The sequence below is a fragment of the Nerophis lumbriciformis genome, linkage group LG12 (genome assembly GCF_033978685.3).
Source record: "Nerophis lumbriciformis linkage group LG12, RoL_Nlum_v2.1, whole genome shotgun sequence".
Taxonomy (NCBI): domain Eukaryota; kingdom Metazoa; phylum Chordata; class Actinopteri; order Syngnathiformes; family Syngnathidae; genus Nerophis; species Nerophis lumbriciformis.
The window spans coordinates 21,462,058-21,483,477 of record NC_084559.2 but is presented as its reverse complement, the minus strand read 5'-3'; the positions used below and the strand labels follow the sequence as shown (position 1 = coordinate 21,483,477).

The 21,420-nt window shown below is 38.2% G+C and overlaps 1 protein-coding gene across 5 annotated transcripts in view; it reads right to left on the bottom strand.

The window, feature by feature from the left end:
- Nucleotides 1-21,420, bottom strand: part of slc15a4 (solute carrier family 15 member 4) — a 97,438-nt gene that overhangs the window by 8,423 nt on the left and 67,595 nt on the right. Inside the window, exons 9-10 of one of the 5 annotated variants that reach the window (XR_009817850.1) lie at nt 4,776-4,994; nt 4,598-4,693 (exon numbers count right to left, since the gene is read on the bottom strand). The exons of 1 other annotated variant lie outside the window; for it this stretch is intronic. Coding sequence is in view for 1 of the 4 variants with exons in the window: in XM_061986094.1 (XP_061842078.1) it covers nt 4,843-4,994 (152 nt within the window). In the remaining 3 variants the exon portion in view is untranslated. Of the gene's footprint in view, nt 1-893; nt 4,995-21,420 lie in introns of those variants that run through there. 3 more of the 5 variants (XR_009817849.1, XR_009817848.1, XM_061986094.1) reach the window with 3 other exon arrangements.

The following is a 21,420-nucleotide window of genomic DNA, read 5'->3' as shown; positions in this document are numbered from 1 at the left end:
GCACGACCTTTAACAGGGCCCAGGAAACGCCAGCATATAACCCCAATTCTTGAGAGTTTGCACTGGCTCCCTGTTCATTTTAGAATTGATTTTAAAACCTTGCTGTTTGTTTTTAAAGCTTTACATGGACTGGCACCTCAGTATATCTCGGACCTCATCCAAATTTACACGCTCTGAGGTACGAGAGCCAGCTCCAGCTCATGGTGCCCAAGACCAGACTTAAAACCAGGGGAGACATGGCCTTCTCTGTGGACGACCCTAAGCTCTGGAACACTCTGCCCCTTCATGTTCAAACTGCTCCCACAGTGGAGTGTTTTAAGTCTCGTCTTAAGACCCACTTTTATTGTCTGGCTTTTAACACTACGTGAGTTGTGTGGTGCTCTGTGTTTTTAAAATTTTGATTTCTATTTACTGGTTTTATTGGTTTTACCCTTTAAAATAATTTTTAATCATATTTATTTTATATTGGTTTTATATGTATTTATTTTTTGTTTTTATTCAGTCATTGGTGGAGCTATAGATAATATTTGAATATTGTTGTGCAGCACTTTGGAAACATTTTGTTGTTTAAATGTGCTATATAAATAAAGTGGATTGGATTGGATTGATGTTCTGTCTTGTGCAGCTGTGAACCAAGAAATGTGTCCCACGACTACACTGCCGACATACTTTTCTGATTGGACAAAGTTGAAAAGAGCTGTGGTTTTCCGATATCAGTATAAGCAGGAAAAAAAAATAAAAAATTTGATATCTCATTTTATGTCATAACGGATATTACAGGACATCCATAGTAATAATAGTAAGTCATGTCTTTAGTGTAATTCGTGTTAGAATTGCAGTTCAGCTTTGGAAATAAAAAGCACAATTGACTTCAACTTTAAAATACTTTAATGGCCAAAGACTTTAAGTGGTTCTAAAAGGATTTCCCATAAAAACGTCAATCACAGAAAATGCATTGAAACAAAACACATTTGTTGAACAAGTTCAGCCCAAAAGTCAACACATACAGTTTTACAACTGTAACTGATTAATAAGGCAAAGTAAACACTGATGTGAGCTCTCAAAGGCACTTCTACATGTAATTATTTTATTAGGCAACTGGAAGAATCACACAAAGGCAGATTCTCTTACAAATACACAAATACAGTAAACAGAGCACAGCTGTCTAATAAATAAAACTACACAATATATCATCTATTGGATTTGTGGAAGAGCTGATTTGTAACATGGCTGAATAATTTAAATGTGTGTGTATAAATATTAGGGCTGTCAAATTTAACATGATTAATCACAAAAATGATTGCTTTAATTAAGGTTAATCACGCAATTTATTTTGACCGCACATGCTCCTTTACCCGAACTGTGAATTGTTTCCTGAACAGTGATGCGGGTTGCTATAAAGCAGTGGTGTCAAACTCATTTAAGATCAGGGGCCACATGGAGAAAAATCTCCTCCCAAGTGGGCCGGACTGGTAAAATAACGGCACGATAACTTAAAAATAAAGACAAATTCAGATTGTTTTCTTAGTTTAAAAATAGAACAAGCACATTCTGAAATTGTACAAACCATGTTTTTTGTTTTTTTCACACTTACATGTTGTGGTTAATAGTATTCTATCTTTATTTGTCGTTATACTGTCTAAATAAATTATGTGATAATGTTCATCAGTCAACTTATTGGTGTTAATTTTCAATCTATCAAGAATAAACAAATTACAGTATGTTTTTTATGTAGTTTGATCATTTTCCTCGACCGATGTACTAACATGTTGTTTATTTTGTACATATGTAGCATCATCTTATTGGTGTTAATTTTCAATCTATCAAGAATAAACAAAGTATATCAAAATCAAATTACAGTATGTTTTTTATGTAGTTTGATCATTTTCCTCGACCGATGTACTAACATGTTGTTTATTTTGTACATATGCAGCATCATCTTATTGGTGTTAATTTTCAATCTATCAAGAATAAACATTATATCAAAATCAAATTACAGTATGTTTTTATGTAGTTTGATCATTTTCCTTGATCGATGTACTAACATGTTTATTTTGTACATATGTAGCATCATCTTATTGGTGTTAATTTTCAATCTATCAAGAATAAACAAATTATATCAAAATCAAATTACAGTATGTTTTTCTATGTAGTTTGATCGTTTTCCTCGACCAATGTACAAACATGTTGTTTATTTTGTACATATGTAACATCATCTACAAAGATACAACAAATTGCTATTGCGACATCCAGTGGACACATTTAGAACAGCAGTTTCTTTCATTCAAAAATTTCAGGTTAATTCTTATACTTAGCAAACTCATCCCGCGGGCCGGATAAAACCTGTTTTCGCGGGCCTGATCCGGCCCCCGGGCCGCACCTTTGACCCCTCTGCTATAAAGTCAGTGATCAAGTTGATGCATATTTCAGTCAGTGCAAATATGAGTGAGGTGACTCCGTGGAACTTTAGATAAAACTGCATTTGGGTAAAACATTTTAAAAATGTTCGCAAGTCACATCCTGAGAAAGAAATTGGGTCGGTGTCAAAACATTGGGGTCCTTTTTTAAAGTTGATTTAAATTATACATGACAGTAATTTGGTGGGATTAATCAAAATTTAAAAAAGGTGTGATTAATTTGATTTAAAACATATTTTTTAAATATAAAATTTGCGTGTAAGTTAAAGGAGCATTTGCGGTCATAATAAATTGCGTGGTGAATTTACGTGTATAAATGATTAATGCAATGCTGTGATTAATCACAGAAGTTAACTCGTTATTTTATTTTATTTAAAGATGTACTTCTTAATTATTTTGACGATCGTGCTTACAGCTAATAAAAAAGTTAATTACTTTAAAGCGCAAAATGCCCAGAATTTTTATTTGTCTGACTTAAAATCTTGAAATTTATTAATAAGTACACACTTTTCATTTTCATAATGAACATATTATTGCAATTCACCACCATAGGTGATTTCTAAGAGATTCTAGTCAGTTCAACCATTTGTCATTGGAGTGTAGGTTGTTGCCCTCAGTCTCTCCTTATTGAGATTAAAATACACTACAGTACTATACAGCATAGTACAGTGTAAAAAAAAAAAGTATCACATTTTAAGGCCAATATACTGTTGATGTCTCCGATAGCCCTTCAAAAGTAACTGTGGTTAAAGGGGAACATTATCACCAGACCTATGTAAGCGTCAATATATACCTTGATGTTGCAGAAAAAAGACCATATATATTTTTTAACCGATTTCCGAACTCTAAATGGGTGAATTTTGGTGAATGAAACGCCTTTCTAATATTCGCTCTCAGAGTTGTGACGTCACATCGGGAAGCAATCCGCTATTTTCTCAAACACCGAGTCAAATCAGCTCTGTTATTTTCCGCTTTTTCGACTGTTTTCCGTACCTTGGAGACATCATGCCTCGTCGATGTGTTGTCGGAGGGTGTAACAATACGAACAGGGACGGATTCAAGTTGCACCAGTGGCCCAAAGATGCGAAAGTCGCAAGAAATTGGACGTTTGTTCCGCACACTTTACCGACGAAAGCTATGCTACGACAGAGATGGCAAGAATGTGTGGATATCCTGCGACACTCAAAGCAGATGCATTTTCAACGATAAAGTCAAAGAAATCTGCCGCCAGACCCCCATTGAATCTGCCGGAGTGTGTGAGCAATTCAGGGACAAAGGACCCCGGTAGCACGGCAAGCAATGGCGGCAGTTTGTTCCCGCAGACGAGCGAGCTAAACCCCCTATCGACCCTAGCTTCCCTGGCCTGCTGACATCAACTCCAAAACTGGACAGATCAGCTTTCAGGAAAAGAGCGCGGATGAGGGTATGTCTACAGAATATATGAATTGATGAAAATTGGGCTGTCTGCAATCTCAAAGTGCATGTTGTTGCCAAATGTATTTCATATGCTGTAAACCTAGTTCATAGTTGTTAGTTTCCTTTAATGCCAAACAAACACATACCAATCGTTGGTTAGAAGGCGATCGGCGAATTCGTCCTCGCTTTCTCCCGTGTCGCTGGCTGTCGTGTCGTTTTCGTCGGTTTCGCTTGCATACGGTTCAAACCGATATGGCTCAATAGCTTCAGTTTCTTCTTCAATTTCGTTTTCGCTACCTGCCTCCACACTACAACCATCCGTTTCAATACATGCGTAATCTGTTGAATCGCTTAAGCCGCTGAAATCCGAGTCTGAATCCGAGCTAATGTCGCTATAGCTTGCTGTTCTTTCCGCCATGTTTGTTTGTGTTGGCTTCACTATGTGACGTCACAGGAAAATGGACGGGTGGTTAAAATCAGGCACTTTGAAGCTTTTTTGAGGGATATTGCGTGATGGGTAAAATTTTGAAAAAAACGTCGAAAAATATAATAAGCCACTGGGAACTGATTTTTAATGGTTTTAACCATTCTGAAATTGTGATAATGTTCCCCTTTAAGAAATAATACAGTACATTTAGCACACCTCCAAATGGATGTATGTTTATAATAAATCATCCAAATTGGACTAAAACCTGCTGTTTCACGGTTGGCAATAGAAGTGGTTAGAAAAACAGATGAAAGATAGAATAAAAACATATAGATACCTTCTAGCACCATCGCAGGTCGAGTGCAAATGTAGACAACAGAGTAAACAGACATGATGGACATCCTGCATTATGTCCATTTTCCAGCCACGCAGTCTTATAAAATCATTCAAAGAGAAAAACAGAACCCTCAATAATTTGAGCGAGCGCAGAACTTTTTGCTTGGATTAATAAGTACCTATTTACAAGACTTCTTTTTGAGTGGCTCGACAGGAAACAGGCAGGTAATATAGGTCACGTCAGGGTCATGATGACATGTGTCTTTGCCTTTGGCTTCCTGCCCTGCCCCTCTGCTTGTCATACTTGACAGAGACGATAAGGAAGATGAGGAGGGTGACGCCCTGAATCCCCGCCAGGAGAAAGAAGTAGTAGTGGAGCGAGCAGTCGTTGATGTTTCCTAAGGCGAGAAAAAGAGAGGAAATGATTCTATACCTCCGCTGAGACTCCGCGCAGGCCGGTTGATGCTTTAGTGGAATGACAACATGACACATGTAAATGGCGCAGAACAAAAGAGGCCGTCTTGGCCTATTCAGGCGCTACTTGTAGTAAAAAGAATACCGCAAAGGAAGGTAAATGACCGCACGCTTGTCATGTTTCTGACAGATAACATTCACGTTTGTTGTTAAATGTCAAGGAAAGACGAGCGGATTCGGCGTGTTACTTCTTAGCCTGCCACACAGCACGACAATCTGAAAACAGAGACGCTTGACCTCCCACTTTGGTGCTGAGACAAGACAGATCAATGTGAGTTGTGTCGCAAAAATAGTTTTTGATTGCCATTAAAGGGAATGTTTGTTTTCCAGTGGGAACGGGAGGCTACAAAGGCTTCCTTTGTAATGTTGAAAGTGATGCTATATGGAACTGACGTATTGTACATGGTATTATTACTGAGGGACGCTGGTGCTGTTTGTCCTTATAATTCAACACAAACCTGGTGGTTGCCACCTAAATGTACCCCGAGGCGTTGGCTTTTGTAACACATCCAAACTCAACACAAATACTGCTGGGAAAAGCTATTGACTACAAATTTATTTTAAGAGAATTCTGGGATTTTTTTGGTTCATAAGTTAATGATAGTCACACACACACTAGGTGTGGTGAAATTATCCTCTGCATTTGACCCATCCCCATGTTCACCCCCTTGGGAGATGAGAGAAGCAGTGAGCAGCAGCGGTGGCCACGCTCGGGAATCATTTTGGTGATTTAACCCCCAATTCCAACCCTTGATGCTGAGTGCCAAACAGGCAGGCAACGGGTCCCATTTTTATAGTCTTTGGTATGACCCGGCCGGGGTTTGAACTCACGACCTTCCAGTCTCAGGGCGGACACTCTAACCACAAGGCCACTGAGCAGGTGGTAAATAAGCATCTTCAAGTAAAAATGGGAACTGCATTTTTTTTATTCTGTCCATCATCCACAAACCCTACGTAAGACAAGAATGCATTCTAAATCATAAATACACATTAGCAAAAGTCAGCTAATAATGTATACAATGGGAGCGTGTTGGAAATCATAATTAGAAAGTCAAATACAGATTTTTTTTAATGCTCTAGCTATGTGAAGGGGATTGTATTTATGTAGCGCTTTAGCTATAGCGAAGGACATACACAATTTGATTTCCTACTATGCAGCTCATTTTTATTTTACAGTTATTGAAATATCTTGTGTGACATCATGCACAAAAGTGCACTTTATTTGTTTTAAACTATTGTAGTGGTGTTCTGTACAAACAGTGCACTTTAATTTAGTGTTGTTTTGATATGTCATCTTAGTGACATCATGCACAAAAGTGCATTTTATTTGTTTTAAACCAAGGGTCACCAACCTTTTTGAAACCAAGAGCTACTTCTTGGGTACTGATTAATGCAAAGGGCTGCCAGTTTCCATCCATCCATTTTCTACCGCGTATTCCCTTTGGGGTCGCTGGAGCCTATCTCAGCTACAATCGGGCGGAAGGCGGGGTACACCCTGAACAAGTCGCCACCTCATCGCAGGGGCTACCAGTTTGATACACACTTAAATAAATAGCCAGAAATAGCCAATTTGCTCAATTTACCTTTAACTCTATGCTGTTATTAATAATTAATGATATTTATCTTTGTGGAAACACTGATCATCTTAATAATTTCTCACAATAAATATATATAGAAACAGATAAATATCAATATGCAACACTTTATTTTTTATATTTTCTCTAAGTGCACATTTTTCAAATTGAACATTTTCAAATGATCACTTCTAAGACAGTCTTGTGAAATCACAATATCCAATTTTAACTAGCTAGCCACTAACATTTTTTAACAAATCATGAATTACTTTGCACCATGTTTGTACAAATAGTAACTCATGTAAAATACAAAAGTCAACTCTCAAATTTTTAAATAAATCATGTCACACTTTGAACTGGACACCAAATATGTTATCTGTTTCTTTGTCAGTTAGTGAAGACCAAGTCTTTAAAATATTTTCTTGGATTTTCAAATTCTATTTGAGTTTTGTCTCTCTTAGAATTAAAAATGTCGAGCAAAGCGAGACCAGCTTGCTAGTAAATAAATACAATTTAAAAAATAGAGGCAGCTCACTGGTAAGTGCTGCTATTTGAGCTATTTTTAGAACAGGCCAACGGGCTACTCATCTGGTCCTTACGGGCTACCTGGTGCCCGCGGGCACCGCGTTGGTGACCCCTGTTTTAAACTATTGTAGTGGCGTTCTGTACAAAAGGTGCACTTTAATTTAGTGTTGGTTTCATATGTCATCTTAGTGACATCATTCACAAAAGAGCACTAATAGCTTGTTTTAAAATATCTCTGACAATCTTGCACTTTCTGTTTTGGAAATGACATGAATGTTTGTGCCACTGCTTAATAACTGTTTAATTAATACAGTTTTGGTAAATTGACTTAGTTGTGATTTCCCTCTCTGCATGAAAGTTTAAAATAAGCATATATTAATGCAGTATGAACAAGAATGTTTTAATGTAGACACATAGAATCATCATACTGCTGTGATTATATGCATCAAGTGTTCATTAAAGGCTAAGGCAAAATATCGAGATAAATATTGTGTATCGTGACATGGCCTGAAAATATTGAGATATTAATAAAAGACCATATCGCCCAGCCCTACACTCAACTGTATTTTGCTCCAATGTAGCTTACTTTGCAGTCATACTTATTTTATTAAAAAACTAAGAGATTGAGTCACTAACATATGAGATTCTTTGGGCAAAGTACACAAATTGGGCACATTTTTCTCGAAAGTGGGGGGTACAAAAACCCAGATACTGCTGTACTGAGTTTTATTTTATTAACTGTTTTCTCACAGGCTACCTGACTGTAGCCAACATTGGAATATTATGTTACAGGTTGTGCAGTCGGTGCAGTTTCACCTACAGAATATTGCTTCTATCCTATACTGCAGTGATTTTCAACCTTTTTTGAGCGAAGGCACATTTTTTGTGTTGACAAAATCCGGAGGCACACCACCAGCAGAAATGATCAAACAACGAAACTCAGTTGACAGTAAAAAGTCATCGCAATTGTTGGATATGAATTTAAACCATAACCAAGCATGCATCAATATAGCTCTTGTCTCAAAGTAGGTGTACTGTCACCACCTGTCACATCACGCCGTGACTTATTTGGAGTTTTTTGCTGTTTTCCTGTGTGTAGTGTTTTAGTTTTTGTCTTGCGCTCCAATTTTGGTGGCTTTTTCTCTTTTTTTGGTATTTTCCTGGAGCAGTTTCAAGTCTTTCTTTGAGCGATATTTCCCGCATCTACTTTGTTTTTATCCTTCTTCGTGGGGACATTGTCGATTGTCATTTCATGTTCGGATGTACATTGTGGACGCCATCTTTGCTCCACAGTAAGTCTTTGCTGTCGTCCAGCATTCTGTTTTTGTTTACTTTGTAGCCAGTTCAGTTTTAGTTTCGTTCTGCATAGCCTTCCCTAAGCTTCAATGCCTTTTCTTAGGGGCACTGACCTTTTGTTTATTTTTGGTTTAAGCCTATTACCTGCACACTGCCTACCGCTGTTTCCGACATCTACAAAGCAATTAGCTACCTGCTGCCACCTACTGATATGGAAGAGTATTACACGGTTACTCTGCCGAGCTCTAGACAGCACCAACACTCAACAACACATCATTTACAGACTATAATTACTGGTTTGCAAAAAGTATTTTTTACCCCAAATCGGTGAAATTAGATAATCTCCCACGGCACACCAGACTGTATCTCACGGCACACTAGTGTGCCGCGGCACAGTGGTTGAAAAACACTGCTATACTGTATCTATGTCAAAGTAAAAGTAGAGCTCCAGGAGCGATGTGCTGTCTTCTTCAGAAAGCGCCTATTAGCTTCAACAAGTAGAACTGTCAAAGCGAATGCCGCCAAAGACGAGGAGAAGCAGGTTTGATTTTAATTAGATATGTGGGCAACTGCTGCCTATTCACCGTCATGATAGGCAGGCTGTGGGGGAAAGGGATAAAAGTGTATAGTTTAATTTCACATGCCCATTTATGACTCCAGATATGATGCTTATTATCTGAAAGATTACTTAAACATGACATTGTTCACTTCACCTCTTCATATATTTTCTAAATGGTTTGTAAAGCTATTTATGTATTTAGTATTATCCCTTAAGTTGTTGTAAAGGTACACACCTTTCAGAGCAATGTATTTTTTGTTTTGTAGAGAAAAATGTAATTTAAAACATTTGTATGCACGTACAACACTTAAGGCCTTCAGTATATCTGTATGTGGAATTAAATTATGGAATGGATTAAGCAAAGCAATCAAACAATGTACTAATATGATCCAAACTTCAAACTTAAAATGTTTACAAAGTACAAAGAAGAAGAACCATGATAAACATTCTGAATTTATTTCATCCATCCATTCGTTCATTTTCAAAATAATCTTACTCATCTCACCATATGAAATGTAACTTACTTCACCGAGTATTATTTATTTATTTATTTTTATTGTGATTACTTATGGAGTATATTGTGAATAAATTGAGAACAGGAAGTGAACAAAAGTTTTAGAAACTGTTACGTAAAAGAAAAGGGGTAGGATTAAATAAGCTCTGCTTCTTCCTACTCTTTTTCGAACATGTTGAAAAGAGAAACTGGAAATTGTGATGTATCATGTTGTATGCATGGATGTTCGAAATAAACTCAAACTCAACTCAACTCAATGTGCCTGGGTTCAATTCCTGGCCGGGGTTGGATAAGGAAGGGCATCCCTCGTAAAAATTAAGGCAAAACCATCCATGTGATTAACACACAGCGGTGTAAATATACAAGACAAAGCCTAAAGTGAAAAAAAGTATACCCCTTATGTATACAGAGGTACCTCGCTTTTCATATACCCCCCTTTTCGTATGATTCATACATTAGTGACTCAGAAAGGTGACTTAGTGCTATTCTTTAATTGAGTACAGCTGATAGAATTAGACACCATGAAGTCTAAGAAAGTTGCCAGTCTCAGCACTTTGATAAAGAAGGTAAGAAACACATTCAATTCCAGAAATAAGTTGTAGCAAAGTTCAAAGGTGGAGTCTATGTGACTCTCCCCTACCCCTCTCCACCAATCGCTGTCTTTGCAAAACAAGAGTTTTCAATAAAGATACAAGAGACGTTAAATATTAATGTATTTTTTCAGCATTTATTTGTGTTTTGCATTGTTTTCTACATGTAAAACTAAAAATATCCTAGGAAATGTAGGGCTATCCGAGATTAGTTGACAATTCGACGTGTCAATGGATGTTCTCATTCATTCAGGTAATTGCATCCTCAGGGCATTAAATCGATCGTAATTGGACTGTTTGGTTTGTCTTAGAAGACGTTTCGCCTCTCATCCAAGTAGGCTTTATCAGTTCATGCTCAAAGACTTAATTCGATGATTCGATTTTGGGGAATCTGATTAGACTATCAATCCAATAACCCCTAACAAATTAAGTACAGTTGAACCTGCACGAACTGTGGCAGATGTTGTTGTAGCTTACCAACAGATTCTAGCGCTCTTGTTTAACTTTAATGCCAACTTTGACACGACAACAGCAGTTCCAACATCGTATAGAAACTTCAGTGAGATGCGTACACGAACATCAAAACTATAAACATTAACATACTGTAGCATGTTATAATATTATATCTTCATCAAATATGAAGGAAATGTGTGGCTGGTGGGAGAACATTTGAAGTCTTGTGCTGAGAGAAGTGTTACTAACAAAGTGTAAAGTACATGTTCCGAGTTAACACAGGTTGCATGGGGAACGGTTTAAATGAAACACATAACAAACAGTGAGCTAACTTTAAGTTCGTTTTGTAACGGACGGTAGTCAAACACGTAACTTCCTCTTAACTCCCCTAGTCTCGCCGACAAAGTAAAGGATTTCATTGTTGTTTTTCTAATACATTAACGTAATGTTATGCTTAATTATTATGTACGCAACTTTTATTAACTTTGTGAGGGTTACATTACCATTGGGTTCTTAGTAGAGATGTCCGATAATATCGGCCGATAAATGCTTTAAAATGTAATATCGGAAATTATCGGTATCGTTTTTTTTTTATTATCGGTATCGGGTTTTTTTTAATTTTTTTTTTTTTATTAAATCAACATAAAAAACACAAGATACACTTACAATTAATACACCAACCCAAAACAACTTCCTCCCCCATTTACACTCATTCACACTCATTCACACAAAAGGGTTGTTTCTTTCTGTTATTAATATTATGGTTCCTACATTATATATCAATATATATCAATACAGTCTGCAAGGGATACAGTCCGTAAGCACACATGATTGTGCGTGCTGCTGGTCCACTAATAGTACTAACCTTTAACAGTTAATTTTACTCATTTTCATTAATTACTAGTTTCTATGTAACTGTTTTTATATTGTTTTACTTTCTTTTTTATTCAAGAATTTTTTTTAAATTCATTTATCTTATTTTTTTTTTTTTTTTTTTTTAAAAAGGACCTTATCTTCACCATACCTGGTTGTCCAAAGTAGGCATAATAATGTGTTAATTCCACGACTGTATATATCGGTTGATATTGCTATCGGTTGATATCGGTATCGGTAATTAAGGGTTTGGTCAATATCGGAATATCGGATATCGGCAAAAAGCCATTATCGGACATCCTTAGTTCTTAGTTATTCTTTCCCCTCTTTCCTGTCGCGGCTATTTCTACATCCATGTGAAGTTACTGACACAACCACAATACAGTCCCATCAGCTGTGCTCATAAAAAAACCAAAAAATTGACTAAGTTGAATACAGCCTTAATAAAATGTTATTATTTTTTGGTGTCTGGAACGGATTAATTGGATTTATGTTATTTCTTATGGGAACATTTTCTTTGGTTTTCATACGATGCAGTCTTCGTCTGACATTTTGGAACAGATTACTAACAAAAACTAAGGTAAACTACATTATAGGGCAAAAAAGGGCAGTGCAGTGGTCTCATCTCAAAGACTTTAAATTGTCCGTATATGTAGGTGCGAAAGAGAGCGCGCCTGAAAAATACTTGTATGTACAGTCACAGCTTAAACAGTCAGGTTGCATAAAAGTAACATAAAAATGTTTAGACAGAAGTGAAAGTGCCATTCTTCCTGCTGCTGCATGAGAGAAAAGAACATAAAGCCTCACATGTTTACAGTCAAAGTATGTTGCTATTGGCATGTTCGATCTTTTGCTGTTTGATGAATGAATTATTGGCAAGTCACAAAGATCATCTTCTTGGTGCTGACTCATATTGACTGAATTCTCACACGTGTGTGAGGATTGGACTCTGACAGCAGATGCATGATAAATGACTCCTCTGCAGCGTCAGCAGGGTTCTCACATTTTAAAGCTCATTACAATTTTATCGTCAGAGTCAATGAATCAGCCTGAACCTTTAACTATGAGCTCACTTCTGCCTTCTATAATCTATGTTTATATTATTCATTGTCAAATGCGCAGTGGGGCACTAACGGACAATTGTATTTGGATAAATTAGGCACAGTCGGTATCTATTATTTCAAAAATAAACCATAAAAACATTAGGGCGTGATGGTTGCATGAGTGTCCAGTGTGCACACCCTATAACTTTGCAGAAGCATTTTAAGCTGCATTACTTTGCAGATGCATGTGTGCAAAGTAGCAGCCATAAAATGATCCTTGCCCGTATCAGTTATTTGGCAAAGTAACCTACACATTTCTCAGTAGCAATAACTTAAAATAATCAACCCACTGCACGGCTTGGATTGTTTCCCTGGCTTCGAGACTCTCCCAAAGGACAGTGCAGCGAAGACACAACAAACTCCCTTCTTGTCTCTCATGGACACACACCTGTTGTTGTTGACTTTGGACTGACTATCGGCTGCACGGCATCAAGGCCGTGGAACAGAGACACACTGCAGGCTTACACACAAACATCCGTCCATCTTCTTCCGCTTATCCGAGGTCGGGTCGCGGGGGCAGCAGCCTAAGCAGGGAAGCCCAGACTTCCCTCTCCCCAGCCACTTCGTCCAGCTCTTCCCGGGGGATCCCGAGGCGTTCCCAGGCCAGCCGGGAGACATAGTCTTCCCAACGTGTCCTGGGTCTTCCCCGTGGCCTCCTACCGGTCGGACGTGCCCTAAACACCTCCCTAGGGAGGCGATCGGGTGGCATCCTGACCAGATGCCCGAACCACCTAATCTGGCTCTTCTCGATGTGGAGGAGCAGCGGCTTTACTTTGAGCTCCCCCCGGATGACAGAGCTTCTCACCCTATCTCTAAGGGAGAGCCCTGCCACCCAGTGGAGGAAACTCATTTCGGCCGCTTGTACCCGTGATCTTGTCCTTTCGGTCATAACCCAAAGCTCATGACCATAGGTGAGGATGGGAATGTAGATCGACCGGTAAATTGAGAGCTTTGCCTTCCGGCTCAGCTCCTTCTTCACCACAACGGATCGATACAGCGTCCGCATTACTGAAGACGCCGCACCGATCCGCCTGTCAATCTCACGATCCACTCTTCCCTCACTCGTGAACAAGACTCCGAGGTACTTGAACCCCTCCACTTGGGGCAGGGTCTCCTCCGCAACCCGGAGATGGCACTCCACCCTTTTCCGGGCGAGAACCATGGACTCGGACTTGGAGGTGCTGATTCTCATCTCAGTCGCTTCACACTCTCGCTGGATCGGTTCGCAAACATGCATCCACAAATATATACGCCACACACATACATACCCCACCCCCCCAATCCAACGCCCTCGACGCAAATCCCATAGGGGTGATGAATGGATGATCAGCGCCTGAGAGCTGCGGCCCACCACCATGACCCCGCACTCCCTTCCCTCTGTTGCTAGATATCTTCGAGATGTATGTTGTAATATGTATATGTGCTTTGCTATGGAGTTTTTTTCCCACTTCAGACTGGGCCCCCTTAGGAGCCCAGTCTAGATTGTGTTTTTTTAGTCATCCTTCCCCAGCGTTTTACCTTTTTCCCCATATTTTACGGGGTGCCTTGTGGCGACCCATCAGTGTTCCTGTTCTGTAACCCTGTACACTGTTTGTTTGTCTAATCTTGAACGGGTTTGTGCTGAAAACAAAGTTTCGTTGTACTTGTGCAATGACAATAAAGACCTATCCTATCCTAGTATCCATACTTACGACTACATTTGTGTGCGTAATACAGTGTTAATTGTTTTGACCAATAGTTTTCGTCTTAGTTATCATCAATAACTAATTTCCCCCTGACTAAAATGAGACAATAACTAATCAAAGCAAATACACATTTGCTAATATGATCAATAAAAAAATAAAAACGGGACAGAAATGTTGACAAAAACTAAATCCATTCATATGTAATTTAGTCTTGTAGATGTTTGGTACATAGGCCTGGGTGATATATCGATTTTATGGATAAATTCTATTTTTTTGTTGCTTGCAGACGATTAAAAAAAAAATCTCCTCTTACTCAGGCAAACTTTTTGCCCCCAGAAGCTTCCGTAGCTTCCGCCCTACCTTCCATCTCCTTAGCGGAATACTTAGAAAAACATGGCTAATGCTAACACGAGTGAGACGTTTGTTCGAATGAAAAATGTTGTCAGTAGTTTTGTTTTGTGGCAACAGACATGTAAAACATTACTGCATGCTGCAAAGTGTGTTTAAAAAAAGGAACACAAACTTATTCCTGGATCTGAAACTGAAGCTTCCAGAAATGCAACTCTTTACGAGGCAAACAAGACTGCAACAACAAACAAATACCCGCTAAAAAGCAGCTTACTGTGGTGGAATCATTTACACCAGGGTATGTGTGATGATACCATGTATGATGACAAAGAAAAACAGTTGAAAATGATCACTAAAGCAAAACCTGCATTTATCCACTTACTGAAACTATAGTCCTCTCAATGTTTAACTTTAGTTATGTATTTCCATACATTGTATCATACTACATTTTAATTTTAAAACGTTTTTTTATTCAAGACAGAAGTTTTAAGTTTGCACTTTATTAATCTCAATGTTCAATCAATCAATCAAAGTTTAAATAAATAAATGATAAATGGGTTGTACTTGTATAGCGCTTTTCTACCTTCAAGGTACTCAAAGCGCTTTGACACTACTTCCACATTTACCCATTCACACACACATTCACACACTGATGGAGGGAGCAGCCATGCAAGGCGCTAACCAGCACCCATCAGGAGCAAGGGTGAAGTGTCTTGCTCAGGACACAACGAGTGTCCTGAGCAAGTACAAGGTTGGTACTAGGTGGGGATTGAACCAGAGACCCTCGGGTCGCGCACGGCTATTCTCCCACTGCGCCACGCCGTTTACTTACATAGCCCTTAATAACAAACATCTCAAAGGGCTGCACAAGCCACAACGACATCCTCGGCTCAGATCCCACATCAGGACAAGAACAACTCAACCTAATGGGAACAACGACAAACCATGGAAGGGACCGCAGATGTGGGGATCCCCCCATGGATGACCGGTGAAATGGATGCCAAATGGATATTGGAGATTTTTTTTTTATTTGCATGCAACGTGCAACGCTACATGTTTGTTATCATAAGTATTTCAAGACAGCAGTATTGCTTCCCAGAGGAAGCTACTAATTTAGCTTTTGAAAATGATTCTATAAAAAAGTACAATCCATATCTAGTCTAAAAAGAATAACGTTATTCATATTATCATTTTGCTAAGAGTATGACGTAGTCAGTGTATGCACTGTCATTTCAAACTACTAGTTTTTGATCAAATAAAAGAAAAAACATATCTCAGTCATTTGTATTCATTGGTTTTGTGATGCCTTGGTGATCATGTTTAGTTTGGCTATGTTCTGTTTGGTTTTTGCACTCTGTCAGTTTTTGTTTTTTCACTCCCTGTTTTGTTTCCATGACTACCAATCAGTTCACCTGTCCTCGCGACTCACGCACCTGATTCATTTGAACTCACGCACCTGTTTTCAATCACCACATGACTATTTAAACCTGTCATTTTCTGTTGGTCGGCCTGGCGACATCACATTCATGCTCTGCACTCTTGACACGCTGCTTACTCCTTCCAGGTCATAGTTCATGCTGCTCTTTTCTTGCCACGTAAGTTTTTTTGTTTATTCAAGCCACTGTTTTGTACCTCCGCTGTGAGCGCCTTTTGTTTGTTCCTTTTTTTTCCCAAAGTTTTGCCTTTGTGCTAGTTTTGTTTTACTAGCCAAGTTTGTTCCCCGCCTTGTGTGCGCCTTTTGTTTATACTTTTTACAGTCTATTATTAAATCATGTATTTTACTTCACGCCATGTCCGGTCCAATTCTTTTGCACCATGGGAAAACAAACCACGCCAAAGTCCAAGTCTTGACAGGTTTCTTTAAAAAAAGTAGGGAAAAATTAGGAAAATAATCATTAATCAAATTTTTTGTCAGAGGTTTTATTTGTAGGCCATATTGCCTGGTCATAGTGGGACAAGATTGGAATATATCGAGTTAGAACGCACGAGAGTGGTGCCTGGAGTGAGTTACGAAGGAGAGCCAATCAGATGCTTTTCTTTGTGAGATAAGGAAGTTGTATTTCTTACTGCCAAAACAAAACTGTGCATTTAACACATCGTATTATGTGTACACCTGGGAGAAAGAAATGGACGAAAGTCGACTAAATTTACTGTAATTTTAGCAGACTAAAATGTTGTGGAATTTAGTTGTCTAATACTAAAACAATTAAAATGACTAAAACTAAAAGGGGTTTTCGTCAAAAGACATGACTAAAACTAAATTAAAACTGCTGTCAAAATAACACTGGCATAATAAAGTGATTTAATTATTGTGAGTTTATTGCTTCTCTGACTAGTAATTCATGACAGCCTTCACCTTCCCTAATAGAAATCATCCACAAGTCAGGATGCTGGAAGTGATTACACAAGCAAATGGGTCAAAGTAAGAATGCTGAGTGCAAGCCAATCACGCCGAAGTCCATCACAGTACGAATGGCCTTGTACAGTGCTTCTCAATTATGTGCTGTGATGACCTACTGGGTGACAAAAAAACGTTACTATTGAGAACTTGATACTATTTATCTATACAACACACTGTTAAGTTATTTACCTCATTATCAAATTAGATAAAAAAAATTAGCAGCGATGATATCATCATGCCAGACGACAGTTCGGTCTGTGTGATTCTCAATACATAGAAAAAAGCTCAGCTGTATCTGTTTATTCATTTTCAAAAATAGCTATGACTTGTTTTTTGTTTATTTTGTGCAGAATTTGCAACAATATTTTTAATATTGAGTTGATAAATTATTTTTGTATTCATTTCCATTGTTTTAATATGGCTTTTGTAGGAGGACAAAAACTGACAAAAAAAACCTCCCCTAATTGTTGGAAATCCCACTGTTTATGTTAAACATCTTCACTGATGAAAGTATTTGGCGAGCCTCATTTTGTCCTACTAAATTTGGCGGTCTTTGAACTCACTGTAGTTTGCTTACAAGTACAACTTTGTATGCCACTCCTTCTTTGTCTCATTTTGTCCACCAAACTTCTTATACTGTGTGTGAATGCACAAAGGTGAGCTATGTTGGAGCGCTAATCAGGCATATTTGGTCAGTGCAAGACTGCAAGCTAATCGATGCTGACATGCTATATAGGCTAGCTGTAGGTACATATTGCATCACTATGCCTTATTTGTAGGTATATCTGAGCTCATTTAATTCCCTTTACCTATGTCCTCTGTGTATTTAAATTATATCTGGATGCACCCCCCGCAACCCCAAAAGTGACAAGCGGTAGAAAATAGATGGATGGATGGATGTCCCATGGCATATTATTTGTATGTAATATTGGTTGAATTTCTGATAAGTTGTTTGTATGCGGTTATAGACTACAGCAAACGTTACACAGCTTGCCTAAGACTGCAATAAATCCATTATAAGAAGACAGCCTGCCATTTCCTTTAACTTGGACACACACATCTATACTTTTGGCCATTCTAAGCCAGTCATTTCTAGGAGTTATCTCACCCTCTTAGAAGCCTCTGTTTTACTAACGTGTAGAATAAATATAAAATGTACGTAAACATTTCTGTCAGCAAAGATTTGCAGCAGTCTGTGACACATAGTCATGTTGATAATAGGCTATTATAGCTAATATAGACACTTACATCATGTGTTGCCTTCATTATAACACTTACATGAGGCTTTTAATTATTTATTTATTTTTTGTATTTTTGGTCCAATATGGCTCTTTCAACATTTTGGGTCGCCGACCACTGTCATAGAGACTCAAACTTTAATAACCATGTGTATCAGCCCCTTTCGCTATCGGTATATCCCCACTATAACTTAATCGACTCTTTCTTGGTCCATGTGTTCCCCCTCTACAACATTTGATGGAAATTGGTTTAGTACTTTCAATCGAAAACATTTGTCTTGTCCAACTATTTACAGAGTCAAAATGAGTAGCATATATCCCCGTGTATCATACATGTATATCTCAAAATGTAGACTCTTTCCCCATAATATTAGCACCTCTACTTGGATGTGGCAGTGAACCATCTTCTATGCTCACACAAAAACCTTGATGTTCTTGTACATGATTTAACAGGGCATCTTGTGCTGCTGATCAAAGTACAGGACTAACACATTTGAACATGAGATCATCAAGCTTTGCATGATCAGTTGGGCTCAGAAGAGCAGATCACAGCAACACTGCAATGTGCTTGCACAAGGTTATTTTTCAGTCTCTGTGTTGTGAACACATCTTTGTTGATAATTACACATTCAGAGGAATAAACAAAACACTATGATGACAGGATACAACAAAAAGAACTGATGCATCTATCAATGCGGTGCGCAGTGGGCCTGAGAATAGAGTGTGAAATATTTGATCTTGGAGAATAGAGCTGGCAGATGACTGTGATGTTGTGCCACAGCATTAATAAAATGAGATGCAGTGACAAAAATCTGACATGGACTCTAACCTAAGTAGCGAGGCTGCACAATTTTGAGAAACAATCTAGTTGTGATTTTTCTCTTCAAAATTGCAATGGCGATTTGATTTGCAATTTTTATATTTTATACGTAGCGATGCATAACACTGGGAAAATAACGAGTGAAGGAAGACGACATGTTACTTTTGGCTGTCAATCAACATATTCTTGTCTCCAAGGTGCCACACATTAAAACAATATGCAACAATTTACTTTAAAAAAATGTGGCTTTATACAGACATACTTGGGCTTTAATCCACATCATGTTCTTTTAAACTGAAGAAATAACCGATAAAAACTATACAGGGACTATAATGTAATGTAATAATAATATATAATATAAATGCAAGTAACCATTTAAAAGTAATAAACTTTTATTTCTCGTTACTGTAGAATTGTTCACCATAGTACTGTAATTGAAAGGTAAATGACTGTTATCCCAAATAAATAAACAATGGACTCATTTTTGTAAGCAAAAATTTAACTTGAATAAAAAAAAAACATTTTAAAGTGCATTTTTTCCTCAGTTGGAAAAACGAGGTCAGATGTTGTCGTTTTTGTTGTTGCCACTGCAAAATCATTCTCGCTCGTTTGTCCGTGTTGATGGGCGTATATTGCCCATCCAATTTGAAGCCGAAATATTCCCACAATTGGACATTTGGCTTTTTAATCATATTTTTTTCCTCTTGATTTTTTGTTACTTTTCGGCCCTTCTTAATGGCGAGTTGCGAATAGGGAGGCTGTCAGTGTCTGTATGTTATCCCTGTGTGTGTAAATGTGGTGCCCTGCTCTCCACCAACCAAGACAAAGATTGTCAAATGACTGAAGAGAAGGCTCACTGTGTTCAATTAATTCATTCATTAAAGAAATAATCGCGCTCAGGTGCTCAGAGTGATGCACAGAGTGAGACATCTTTCTCCCTGTTCGAAGCGAGAGACGAACAAACGCGAGGCTAAATAATTCTGATTGGCAAACATGTCTGTCACTCAAATGCTGGTGACGGTGGAGAAAAAATAACCTCAGCCTCTTGCGTTTAATTGTTGCACTAATTAAAACAATGTCAATTCGATGTGGATTAATCCTGCATCCCTAGCCTTATTTCTTTTGTTGTGGTCTTGATCTGATCAAAGGTTTATGTAGCGAGGACTTGAACTAATACCTAACAGCTGTTTAAATATTTCATAAATTGGAAACAGCTTGGTTAACAAGAGCTGGAGGCTAAGGGGGGTTGTGAGTGGGGACGTGCCGATCGATCAGCATCCAACTGGTATCTGACGATTATATATATGATCGATATATGATCGCCATTGCCGATTAATGCGTTTTAATGCCAATCGCAAACGCTGATCCCTTCTGACTGACACTGTATGTATAATTAATCCCCAGGCTAATTATGTATCCCCATACAGAGTGTGGAGCCGCGCCCCTAAGCTAATAATAATCACCTCCAACTATTTTGGGCGATTAGCGGTCGATCCACAGTGATCGTTCTGCCAAACAATACCTCAATTCTAACAAGGGGAAATTGCACTTCAACGACTGTCATTGGCATTGACAGTAGGATTGCTTGTTTGAATCTCAACAGTTGTTTTTCTTATTACGTTAGGGTGAAACCCTCCTTACCCAGGTACACCCTCCTGGTATTGGAGTAAAAATGTTTGGCAAGACTATATCTGACCAATCTAAGTGTAAGACTAATCTAAGTCTATGAGCATGAACGGATCAAGCCTACTTGGATGAGAGGCGAAACGTCTTCTAAGACAAACCAAACAGTCCAGTTGCAATTGATTGAATGCCCTGAGATTCCAGCTGGCAACATTAAAAAAAGGTGTAATGTCAAAAACATTATGAAATGCCGAGCTATTGTTGACAGCATTTTAACTTCTGCGAGACAGTCAGGTTCAGGAAGTGTTTTAAGACATGACTTCATGTTTTACAATTGTTCTCTGTGAATGTGCCTTTTCCGTCATTGACTAAGTAAATGACAGGAGTGTGATTACACAGAGAGCCTGAAGTATAATATCTTGGGAATTGACTTGACCTCCAGAATCCAGATGAAATGGGTCAATATCAATTTAAAATTTGAAAATGGATCAATTGATCCACACCCACAAATGCCATAACCAAACATTTGAATGCTTCAATGGCTCCAATAACTTACAGAGCTGCAGAATGAAATTACATAGGAAATCGAAGAAAGGTAGTTTTCGCTCGGAATATAGTAGTTTTATGCAGTCCTTAACTTGCTTATATAACTTGATGATTGATGTTGAAGTTTTACAGAACAGTTTAAAGTTGTGTGCTGAAAACTAACCATGCACTACTTATATGCATGCCATCTACTTACAGTTTA